This window comes from Lepidochelys olivacea (genome assembly GCF_965140295.1).
Source record: "Lepidochelys olivacea isolate rLepOli2 genome assembly, chromosome: 2".
NCBI classification, from domain to species: Eukaryota; Metazoa; Chordata; order Testudines; family Cheloniidae; genus Lepidochelys; species Lepidochelys olivacea.
The window spans coordinates 3,203,327-3,215,709 of NC_140412.1; the positions used below are offsets into that span (position 1 = coordinate 3,203,327).

Consider the following 12,383-nt stretch of genomic DNA (forward strand, 5'->3'; position numbering starts at 1 on the left):
GCACAGTTGGGGCCGGCTGAAGCTGGGAACCTGGATTAGGCCCTCCCCAGGAGCCACTGGACTGTAGCAGCCGCTGTCCCCCGGAGCATGTTGGGGGAGGGCACACATGTGCAGACGCGATGTGGAAGGGAGCAGAGGGTCCTGCCAGGGAGGCAACTCAGGAGAAGGGGGAGCAGAGAGACTCCTGCAGGAACTCCCCCCATCCCATCCGGAGAGGCCCAAAGGCAGCCATCCAGGTAGGTAAGTAAAGGCAGCAGAGATGGTTCCCCGCTGGGTGAGGACCAGAGTCAATGGCATCCGTGTCTTCCTCCTGCAGAGCAGAACAGCCCATCAGGATGCCCTGCTTGCTGCCAGCTGGCTCCGTGGGAGGACGGGTGGCCCCCCAGGGACAGTGGGCTCTGCATGGAGCATTGCATGCTGGGATTTGTAGTCTCCAGGGACCGCACCGTTGCAGATCCAGATGCAGCTCTGCCTACTGGCCCCGGTTTTGAGGAGCACCATTGGGCCTGCAAGGGCTAGTTTATCCATGCAGCTGGCGCAGGCTCCCGAAGAGACAGGGCTGTTGAGAGGCCACGGGGCTGCCCAGCCCTCCCCTACTGGGGCCCGTCACAGGGAGTCGTAGCGGGTCAGCGCCACGCTGCCGGGCATGGGGCCCTGGCTGTACAGCGCTGGGTGCACAATGTCTCCTGGATGGCTCACCCACACGTCATACACGCTCTTGTTGGGGGGCATGCCCTGCACCGTGTGGTCCAGGTCCACGGAGAGGCCAGGAAGTTGTGGGCCCTGCTGCCTGGGGGCCACCGAGGGGCCTGGCCTCAGGTCCCAGTACACCGGGCTGACGTAGCTGGGGGGTCTGTAGCTGTAGTAGGGCAGGCCCGGCATTGTGGGGAAGGCAAAGAACGGGGGGCCGCTTGGGGGAGCCACAACGTTGGGGGCCACGCACTTGGTGTAGGAGGTGGGGAGCTGCTCCCAGCACGGCCGGGGGACCAGCGTGGGCGATGGAGCCGGGGTGCAGCCTCCGGAGCCATCGGAGTCCGAGCTGGAACCGCTGCTCTCACGGGCAGCCAGTAGCCGGGGGCGCTTGGCCGGGGCACGGGAGCCTCGCGCCTGCTTTGACCGCCGGCTGCCGGGGTCCCTCTCGTCGGACGACAAGGAGCTGAGGGTGGAGATGCTGCTGGAGGAGGAGGAGAAAGACTGCGGTGCAGCCAGACTGCACAGGGGTCGCCAGGGCAGCGACGGGGGCCCAGAGGAGACACGGAAGATGGGGACTGGGCCCCACAGGTCCATGCTGATGGGAAGGGAGTCTCCCGCTGACTGGCTGGGAGGGGGCTGTACGGGCTGGGGGTGGCCCCCGTCCTCCCGGGGCTTCCCGGACAGACCCACCTCCTGGAAGTCACTGAGGAGGGAGTCGATGGTGAAGGAGCTGCTCGGCCTCGCCGCCTCGCCGAGCTGGTAGCCGCTCTCCTCGTTGTCAGAGCTGGCGTGGGTGGAGGAGGCCCTGGCACACTGCAGTGGGTGCTGTGCCCCCTGGCAGCCGTAGGGCCAGCCGTGCAGGATGAAGGGGGCCAGGTCGCTGGCGAAGGAGGCCGCCTCCTGCCGGGAGATGGCTGTGTTCTGCAGCTTCAGGGCGTCCGGGGGGATCCGGCTCACGTCCACCGTCCAGAAATTCCCTTTGGCCTTGGGCTTCGCGGGATCCTTCAGCAGCTGCCAGGGAGAGAGCGAGACAGGCTCAGTGTGGGGATCGGCCTCCGGGGGAGCCATGGAGCAATCCTGAGCCTGGGGAGGCCCCGAACCCAACCCCAGGAGCTCGGGAAGTGGGGACAGAGCTTCCCTGTGTGTCAGGCCTGACCGATTCACCCCTCAGAGCCTAGCACCCCCCACCACCTCATCCTTAGCCCTGGGCTCTCCCCTGGCCCTTCTCCAGCTCCATCAACCCTGTCCTGGAGCCTGACAGTCCATCACCTACCCCCAAAGCTGGATCCTTACTCCCTCAGGCTCCCCATCCCATCCCCCTACCCTCGGACCCAGTCCCCCCCCCAACATATTGTACCTCCAGAGCCCCCCGGAGGCCGTTCTCTTCCCCAGCCCCCGCTCCCTCACTGCACCCCAGCGCTCACCTTGGAGAAGCAGCGGTTGGAGGATAGGTTGTGGCGGATGGAGTCCTTCCAGCCCTGGTAGCCCTCGGTGAAGAAGGGGAAGAGGGCACCGATCTCCTGGATGATCTGAAACCGAGAGATGGGGGGTGAGAGCCCCTGGCCGCGGGCGGAGCAGACCCCAGCGCCGGGCCCTGTGAGACTGCTGCGTTCAGCGTGCCTCAGGCTGTCCCCACCTGGACTGCAGGGCTGCTGGCTTTGGTGCCACCTCACTGGGACCCGCGTGGGACACAGCACTTGTGCCACACAGTGAACAGGGAGCCAGGTGGGCACCTCAGATTGTGGTGGCACAAATTGGGGAGGCTCCTCCCTCCTGGGGCCTTGCGTGCAACTCCCTGACTGCTGGGGGCTGCGGCCGGCCCTCCGCTGGCTCAGAGTCCTCGATTCCAAGGCCAGAAGGGACCAGCGTGACTCCAGGCTGACACCCTGTGCAGCGCGGGCCAAAGCCCTGCCCCCAAGTTGTTCCCGGAGCAGAGCAGTTAGAAACACAGCCCGTCTGGATTTAAAAATCGTCAGTGAGGGAGAATCCACCATGACCTGGGGAAAATTGTCCCAGTGGTTAATGACCCTCACTGTCAAAATCGTGTGCCTTATTTGCAGTGTGAATGTGTCTAGCTTCAACTTCCAGCCACTGGATGGTGTTAGACCTTCCTCTACTAGATTGAAGAGCCCGTTATTAAATGTGTGCCCCCCGTGTAGGTACTGGGATCAAGTCTCCCCTTAATCTTCTCTTTGTTAAGCTAAATAGATTGATCTCCCTGAATGTATCCCTGCAAGGCAGGTTTTCTAATCCTGGAATCATTCTCATATCTCCTCTCTGACCCCTCTCCAGTTTACCACCATCCTTCTTGAACTGTGGCCCCAGGACTGGACTCAGGACCCCAGCAGCGCTCGCACCAGGGCCACATACAGAGGTGACATAACCTCTCTGCTCCTCCTGGAGATTCCCGTGTATACGTCCCAGGATCGCATTCGCCCTTTTGGCCACAGTGTCGCACTGGGAGCTCACGTTCAGCTGATTATTCACCATCACCCCCACATCTTTTTCAGCGTCCCTGCTTCCCAGAGTCCTCCATCCTGTAAGCCTGGCCAACGTTCTCTGTCCCTAGATGTACACGTTAACATTTAGGTGTATAAAAATGCATATTGTTTGCTTGTGCCCAGCTTACCAAGCAATTTAGACCTGGTCTCTTCGTTACTTACCACTACCCCAATTTTTGTGCCATCTGAAAACTTTGTCAATGATGATTTTATGTTTTCTTCCAGGTCACTGATAAAAATGTTAAATAGCCCAGGGCCAAGAACCGATCTCTGTGGGACCCCACTAGAAACACATCTTCTCTAATACGATTCCCCATTTACAGTTACATTCTCAGATCTATCCATTTGCCAGCATTTAATCCATGTAATGTGTGCCGTGTTCATGTTATATCTTCCCAGTGTTTTGAACAAAATATCCTGTGGTACCAAATCAAATGCCCAGAAGTCTAAGTAATAGCATATCAACACTGTTACCTTTTCCTTCCAAACTTGTACTCTCATTAGAAAAAGATATCAAATTAGTTTGACGGGATCTCTTTCCCTAAACATTTGTTGATTGGTATTAATTATATCACCCTCCTTTAATTCTTTGTTAATCAAGTCCCGTATTAGCTGCTTCATTATTTTGCCTGGGATTGATATCAGATGAAAGGCATATAATTACCTGGGTCATGCTGTTTACCCTTTCTAAATAGTGGCACAACATTAGGTTTCTTCCAGTCTTCTGGAACCTCCCCACTGTACCAAGACTTATTGAAAATCAAGATTAATGGTCAAGCCAGCTCTTTTAAAACTCTTGGATGTAAGTTATCCAGACCAGCTGATTTAAAAATATCGAATGTTAGTAGCTGCTGTTTATCATCCTCCTGAGAGACTAGTGGAATGGATGTAGTGTTATCATCATCATATGATGAGATGCCATCATCTAAGTTTTTTTCCCCAAATACAGAACAAATATTTAATGAACTTTTCTGCCTTTTCTGCATCATGATTAATAGTTCTACATCTAGTACTGGACCAATACTATTGTGAGGATTCTTTTTGTTCCTAATATACTTTGAAAACTACTCCTTATTGTTCTTAACTCTGCCGGCCTTAGATTTCTCCTTGTGTTCCTTTGCTTCCCTTATCAATTTTCTACAGTTCCTAACCTCTGATTTATACTCATAACTGTCAACTTCCCCTTTCTTCCATTTGTTATACATTATTTTTTAATTTTGTATAGCTGCCTTCACTTTCCTCTGAACCAGGTCAGCGTTTTAACCAACAGGGTCTTCCTTAATTATGGCTTTTTTGAGCATCTAACAAAGTGTTGTTAAACAATTCAGAGTTTTCTTATGTCATCTTTCACCCCTGTGCAAAGCGGGCTTGTGACGCTTCATTCCCCCCCAGCGCAGATGAGACTGATGGCACAAGGTGCCAGGAAGGAATTGTCAGGCCCCTGGTGGTCATGGACTGGAGCAGATTGCAGCTGGCTGCATCTTTAAGGAGGCACTGTAGCCTGTCAGGAAGCAAGGCTGGGGCACAGGGCGTGGTGCAGAGCGGAGGGTTTAATCCCCTGGAGGACAGCCATCGTGTTGGTCCTGTCTGGCTCTTGCTGGATCGTGACTGTGGCCATTGGGTGGCGTGTGAGACCCAAATATGGAGGGGTGCATCCCTGTTCCTAGCAGGCCAGGGGACACGCTGTGCAGCCCCCCCCCCCGCCCTCCTCCCCCAACCAGCACTAACTAGGCCTCTGCAGGGGCCAAGGACCGAACAGGCCAGGGAGAGGGAGCTCCCCTTTCCCACAAGGTGGAAAAGGCTGGTGCTGGGGCACCCCCAGGTCTGCTCTGCCTCTGGGTGCACACCCGTCCCCATGGCCTCCCCCCCATGCCCGCCCTTCTCTGTGTGAGCTCAGCTCACCCACCTGCTCCCAGTGAACCCACGGCACCAGGAGCAGAGGTTACATGGGAGCAGGGCTGGGCTCTGGTTCCGGTAATGCCCATCTCCCCTCCTGGCCCCGGCAGAGGGCCTGAGCTGCACCAGCACAGAGCCCCTGCAGCATCCGTGAACCTGGGCAGGGGGGCTGGGATTACTCAGCACGGCAGGCTGTTGGGGGCTCCCTGATGCCTCCTGCTGGCTTCCAGCACTTGAACAGTACCCCAGGGCCAGGGCTGGGCCACTCACTGGCAGTAGCCCCCCAAAACAGCCCACAGAGCCCACGCCACGCTCCGGGTAGAGTCTCCCCCGGCTCTGCCCTGCCATTCCAGAGGAGCTGGGGACCACCCCCACCCCATAGGCTGTCCCAGTACCCCCTCCCCCGCAGCACTTGCCCCTCCGGATCTCAAAGCCCCCAGCCCCCACTATTAACCCTTGCAGCACCCACAGTGCCATGGGGCAGGGCAGCTGGGGCACCAGGCGGTGAAGGGGTCCGAGCAGAGCTGAGCATGTGAGTCCAATCTGGTACCTGACCCCCCACCCCATGCAGAGCTGATCTAGGTGGAGCTGATTGGCTGACTCGTCCAGGCCCCGCCCCCTCCCAGGTTGCCCGGGGCTGTATGTGCCAGCTGTTAGCCTGGCTTAGTGGGGGGCCAGTAACGCAAGCTGGGGGCAAATGCCCAAGGGGAGCGGGTCCCTTAGGATGAGTGGAGTGGCGTCTAGTGGCTAGAGCAGAGCACTCGGAACCAGGCACCTGGGTTCTGTTCCCACTGGCTGGGGGACCTCGGACGGGCTCCGTGCCTCAGTTTCCCCAGTGCAGTGACACTGTCTGGCCTTGCGCTCCGTGTTTGTAAAGTGCTCTGAGCTTCTGGGCTTTAAGCAACCGCCGGCTCCCGGCAGCTCGGCCCGGCGCTGGCCCAGGCAGCGGTAAAGCCTCGTGTGACCCCTTAGACCCTGGCCTGGGGGTCGGGCGAGCTCTCCATCCCAACGTGCTAATCCCCCCCGTGTCTGTGCAAACTCCCAGGTCACCTGACCCCCGAGGAATCCCCCCCCCCCTGCTGTTCCTAATCTCCTTCCCTGGCCGACCCCTGACCCGCGGCTTATCTACACCATATACAGTAGGCGCGGGGCTGAATGGGGCTCGGCTCAGCCGCTGGGTCCCGGCCGCTGGGAGCAGCGGGAGCCAAACCCTCCCTCCGCGGGGGTCTGTCGCCTGCCCCCATCCCCGATCCCCCGGCCGCTGCACGCGCCCAGCTCGGCCCCAGAGCAGGCCCTGGGAGGGGAGGGACAGTGCCCGGGTCTCCGGGCATCCCCCTCGCCCACCATTGGTCCTGGGGCTCTCCCAGAGCCGTGCAAGCCTAGCAAGGGGGGGCAGGCCCTGTACCAACTGGAGCCCAGTGTCCCCCTCCCTCCCTCCCTCCGGCTCTGGGCTGCCCGGCTCTCCCAGGGGCGCCTGGAGGGGCGGGGAACCAGAGCAGGGGACCTGGGGGATGTGCATGGCCCGGGAGGTACAGGAGGTCAGACTAGATGGTCCAATAGTCCCTCTGCCCCCCCTCCCCGGTCGCCCAGCCTGTGGGACCGCGCACAACAGGGGAAATCAAGGCCCCCAGATTCCTGGGCCCCTGCCCTGCTCTTACCTGGGACAGCTTCAGCTTCCTGCCGGGCGAGGCCTGGATCACCAGGGCGATCATGGCCAGGTAGGTGTAGGGCGGCTTGGGGTGGCGGTTGTATTTCTTCTTCTTCTTCTTCTTCCCCTTCCTGCTGGAGTCCTGGGGCTCCTCGCCCGGCCCCGCTCCATCCCCAGCGCCCGGAGCTCCCCTCTCCGGGGCACAGCGCTGGGGCGCTTCCCCCGGGGGGCTCGGGCAGCCCCCCGCCTCTGCGCCGCTCTGCCCAGGGGCTGCCTCCCCCGTAGGATGGGACATGGCCCGGGCGCTGCTCCAGCCGCTGCTGCTCCGGGTGCCGGCCCGGCTGAAGGTGAAGGGCAGCCCCGGGCCAGGAGGGGCAGGGGGCGGGCTCAGGTGGGAGGCAGCGGCTCTCCTGCTCCGATTCAAGCCTTTCTCATGCTGATCCGCATCTCTGCCCCAACTGGGGAGCCAGACTGCTGGCACCAGGGGGCAGGGCCGGCCGGCCGGCCGACAATTAGCAGGGCTCTGTTAAGCGGGGGGGCCTGGGAGGACGTCAAAGACTGATGGAGATGAGACCCCGGGCTCAGCCCCAGCTGGGGGAGAACCTGTGGCCTCGCAGCCCCTCTCCTGGGCCGGCCTGCTGGACCCCACTAGCCCGCAGGGGACTGGCCCGAGGGGGGCTTTGGCAGCCCATGGTAGAGCTGAGTCTGAAACATCTGTCAGGCCCCCCTGGCCAGGCCCAGAGCCTGAAGCCCGTGGGCATCTGGCCTGGGGAAGGCCTGAGCAAGGGGTTCAGGATCTGGCCCGTTCTCCCCTGCCCTGGGTCCAGGCCAGGGTCACTCCTCACACTGGACCTGGAGGGCTTGGGCCAGTCTAGCCAGATGGTCTGAGAGCTGGGGCCTCGCCTGCTTCTCAGGGAAGCTGAGTCCCCCAGCCCGGGACTCCAATCCAGAGGGGGGGGCTTCGCCCCCAGCGCCCCGAGCAAAGGTCCCCAGCAAGGGGCGCAGTCAGCAGTGGATTTTGGTGCCTGTAACTCCCCGGATTGACATGGAAATGTGAGGCCCCGGGCCATGCAGCAGCTGTGGATGCTCAGGGCAGGTTTCCAGCTGAGTTTGCCAAGCCTGGGCCCTGTGACTCTCTGGGACTCGCGTGGGTGACAGTGAGCGACTGTGGGCCATGGGGGTGGGGTGCCCGCCAACAGCCCCAGACCTGGCACAGGACCGACCCAACAAGCGACTCCGGCCTGGCTGGGAGACCTCCGAGGAACCTCCAGCCTGCTGCAGGGAGCGGCACTGGGGACTCAGGAGGGGGCGCTCCCCACTCTTGGGCCTTGTTTTCCCGGTTTGGCTGTGACAGAGCAGGTTACCCCTGGCTGGAGTTTACAAAGACTGGGCACAGTCCCGGAGTCCTGCCCTGGGGCCCGGCCCGGCCATATAACCAGGAAAAGGAGAGGCTAGACTCAATGTGAGGAGCACATTGTGCCAGCTGCCAAGGATGACCACTTGCCCCCATTTTATAGGGACTTTTCCGATATTCAGGGATAGGCGCCAGTTCCCGCCTCCCCTCCTGAATTTTCACACATGCCACCCTACTGCTGCTATGGGTTGCAGGTCTCTAGCCTGACTGGGCTCTCGGGTTACGTTTACACTGCAATTTGCAGCCCCATCCCCACAGGCCTGAGTCAGTGACCCTGGCCTCTGACACTCGGTGCCATGGGCTTTTCACTGTGGTGTGGACGTACCCACAGAGACCTGGCTGTGCTGACTGGTGGCTCGGTGGTTGCTCTGAGGTCAGCTAAGCAACTCCTTCCCTGACCTGGTGCCTAAGGGAACATGCCTCCTAGGACATAAAGGAACCCAGGAGTTCTGGGGGCCAGGGTTGGTTTGGAGGCCTCCCTCTTAAAGGCCTATTAGTTTGGAGCTGGCCTCTCCCTTCTCAGCTCCTGTACAGGGGAAGAGGCAGTTTCAAGCATTCCTGCAGCTTAGCTGGTCAGGGCAAACCCGAGGCTGCCCCTGTAACTCCTGTGGCAATCGCAAACTGCCTTGTCTAGGTTTCCCTGTGGGGAGACGGTGCTGTCCCGTGTCATCACTCAGCAGGGACTTTCCTAGCGTGGCTGCAGTCAGTGCTGGCCCCAATGCCCCAGGGTGGCGCTGGGGCCGCTGCACTCCAGGGAGCAGGGGTTGGGCTCAGGAGGGGGTGCTGGGAGTGGGGCAGGGGCTCAGGAGGGGGTGCTCTCCCCTGGCAGTCGGTGCTGAGCCCAATGCCCTGGTGTGGTGCTAGGGGGGTCTGTGGTGCAGGCAGTGGGGTGGGGGCTCAGTAGGGGGTGCTGTGATGCGGGGAGCGGAGCTCAGTAGGGGAGCTGTGGTGTAGGGAGCCGGGCGGGGCTCAGTAGGGGGCGCTGTGGTGCAGGGAGCTGGGCGGGGGTCGGTAGGGGGCGCTGCAGTGCGGGGAGCGGGGCGGGGGTCAGTAGGTGAGCTGTGGTGTAGGGAGATGGGCGAGGGTCAGTAGGGGGCGCTAAGGTGCAGGGGGCAGGGGCTCAGTAGGGGGTGCTGTGGTGTAGGGAGATGGGCGGGGCTCAGTACGGGGTGCTGTGGTGTAGGGAGCTGGGCGGGGCTCAGTAGGAGGCGCTGTGGTGCAGGGAGCCGGGTGGGGGTCGGTAAGGGGCGCTGTGGTGTAGGGAGATGAGTGGGGCTCAGTAGGGGGCGCTGTGGTGTAGGGAGCCGGGCGGGGGTTGGTAGGGGGCGCTGAGGTGCAGGGGGCAGGGGCTCAGTAGGGGGCGCTGTGGTGTAGGGAGCCGGGCGGGGGTCGGTAGGGGGCGCTGTGGTGCAGGGAGCCGGGCGGGGGTCGGTAGGGGGCGCTGTGGTGCAGGGAAGGGGGCAGGGGCTCAGTAGGGGGCGCTGTGGTGTAGGGAGCCGGGCGGGGGTCGGTAGGGGGCGCTGTGGTGCAGGGAAGGGGGCAGGGGCTCAGTAGGGGGCGCTGTGGTGTAGGGAGCCGGGTGGGGGTCAGTAGGGGGCGCTGTGGTGCAGGGAGCCGGGCAGGGGTCGGTAGGGGGCGCTGTGGTGCAGGGAGCCGGGCGGGGGTCGGTAGGGGGTGCTGTGGTGCAGGGAAGGGGGCAGGGGCTCAGTAGGGGGCGCTGTGGTGTAGGGAGCCGGGTGGGGGTCGGTAGGGGGCGCTGTGGTGCAGGGAGGGGGGCAGGGGCTCAGTAGGGGGCGCTGTCCCTTGCAGTCCGTGGGTTTCACACCTGCTGTGTCCTGCTGTGGGCCGCACCCGGTTGTGGCGCTGTCTGTTTCAGGGAGTCTGGAACCCCGCGGACCAGCAGTGCAGAGCTCTCCACTGGCACACGGCCATCGCTCGTAACCACCGAGCACCTCCTGACTGTGCCAGTGACACCGACTGACCCCCCTCGCCTGGCGGCCTTGCAGGCACATGCTGCTCTCACGGTTAAAACCGAGGCTGGGGAGTCAGGACACCTGGGTTCTATTCAGGGCTCTGCATGGACTCGCTGGCTGGCCTGGGTGTCCCTTTCCCCTCTGCAGCCTGCCTGGAATGATCTGTCCCCAGCCGGCAGGCTAGTGATGGGTTTGGGATGAATCCAGCCTGGGGCATACGGTGCTTTGGGTGCCCCGCCCAGTGGAGGATGGAGATCAGCACTGGTAAATCGGGACTCTGGAGCCTTATGGGCTGGCATGTGTCATGTTCCCAATATCTGTCAAGAGACATGCCCAGATCCCCTACCCCACCCCCTGGCTTTCCCACTGCTAAGGAATTTGGCTGGGGTGGGAGCTGACTCCCTGGGGCTGACAGTATGACTGGTACTGTCCAGGGGCTGGCCATGTTGTTGTGTGCCCCCGCCCCCGCCCTGGGGGGAGCTCATGGTGTGGGAGCCCGGGGCCAGCCCAGGAGCAGAGGGTTGGGGAGATGGCAGTGGCTGAGCTGGCCAGGGCAGGGCCGGGCGAGGAAACACACCCGCTTTTCCCATTGCGACCCTGAGCCCCCCCAGACCTGTGCTGCTAGGGCTGGAACCTCAGCAGATGGGACAGGTGCAGCTCCAAGGCGGCTGGTTTGCACCCGCTGGGCTGTGGCCGGGACGTGCACCGGTTCCCCTGGGCCCGGTGGGTCGTAGGGACTCGCTGGCTGGCCGGCAGCTCTGACCCCGCACAGGCTCTCCGTCCCCGTCTGCTCCGTGTGCCCTGCCTGCCGCCTCCGTCGTGCCCCCAGCACCGCTATGAGCCACGTCCTCCCTAGTGCACTCTCCAAGCCGTCCGCCAGGCGCCCAGCCCAGCCCAGCCCTGGGGCAGCGAGTGCCCATGCCAGTGCCCAGGAGATCTCGCCTCCAGCCTAAATCCGCTGTCATTAATTCCGCCCCCGCCCCCGGCTCTCCCCAGCCAAGCCTGCTGGTTCCCATCCCCCCCATGGCACGCAGGGTGCAGGCCTGTGCTCCCCATTTCTGGCTGCTCCCCCCCTTGTCCTTTTGACCCCAGAGCTGGCATTGGTGCATTTGTCACCTCCCCGCCAGGGCTGCTCCCCCCCAGAGGTGTCTGCGGCCATCTCCCTGCCGCCAGGCCAGGCAGGAGCTCCCTTTGTTGGGCTGGTGATTGAGCTCAGCGGGGCCTCCCCAGCCCCATTGTTGTGCGAGATCAGGGGGGATGGGGCAGGAGCTGGGAAAGGCTTGTTGATGTGGCCGCTTGACTTGGCCAGCACCAGGCCTGACAGTCCCCATCGCCCTGGGGAGGAGGGATGTGGATTTCCGTCTGCGGATGTGAAGGCAGGGACCCTGGCTCCATGCCCTGGGCTCCCCACCCCCAGCTCTGACAATGCCCTGCCCCTCAATCCCGACCTGCAGCTCCTGCTGCTGTCCCAGCCCTGGGCTCCCCCCACCCTCCAAGTTCTGCCGATTCTTCACAATCCTGACCCGCAGCCCCCACTGCTGCTCCGAGCCTGGGCCCCACCCAAGCAGGATGGGGAGAAGTGAGGGAGGTTTTAAAAAAGGGGGAAATAAAAACAGCAGCAAGGAGCAATGGGGGAGGTGGAGGTGGGGGCAGTATCTGGGTCTACAGAGAAGCAGGTGGAGTGCAAAGCTGGGGCCGGGGCCAGGGCTCGTCTCTGGTGTGGGGGGGTGTTTGTGTGTGTGGTGGGGTGTGGCTGTGTCGTGGGGGGGTGTGTGGCTGTCTTGTGGGGAAGGCTCCGTGGGAGAGTTTCTTGCCAATTCTTACATCTGGTGTTTTCTTAAAGCCCCAGCTACTGGAGTCAGGTGAGCGGGCGAGATGCACAGCTTCGCTTCACAAAGGCCCAGAGTTCCCCGGTTTGGGGGGAAAGCTGGAAACTGTGACCCCAAAGGCCCAGTGACCAGGAGGCAAGTGAAGACTCAGCCTCGATTAGTATGAAAATCACAGGGTCTCTAAGCCAAGCTTGTCATTTGGGAGGGTGGGGGGAGATTATGTGATTTTTGACCACTAGGCGTGAGCAATACTGTGTGTGTGTGTCTGTCTGCCGGTTGTGCCCAGCTCCTTGCTGTACGGTGGCTGAGCTGTCTGTCTGTCTGTCTGCCGGTTGTGCCCGGCTCCTTGCTGTAGGGTGGCTGAGCTGTGTGTCTGTCTGTCTGCCGGTTGTGCCCGGCTCCTTGCTGTAGGGTGGCTGAGCTGTGCGT

The 12,383-nt window shown here is 61.9% G+C and overlaps 1 protein-coding gene across 1 annotated transcript; it reads right to left on the reverse strand.

Annotated features, from left to right (window-relative positions):
• Positions 1-606: 606 nt before the first annotated feature.
• Positions 607-7,033, reverse strand: LOC311515685 (forkhead box protein H1-like; the record flags this gene model as incomplete). Its single annotated transcript, XM_084618932.1, has 3 exons — positions 607-1,704; positions 2,118-2,222; positions 6,749-7,033. The coding sequence occupies 3 exons, from the start codon at positions 7,031-7,033 to the stop codon at positions 607-609; spliced, it is 1,488 nt and encodes a 495-aa protein (XP_084475058.1).
• Positions 7,034-12,383: the final 5,350 nt, after the last annotated feature.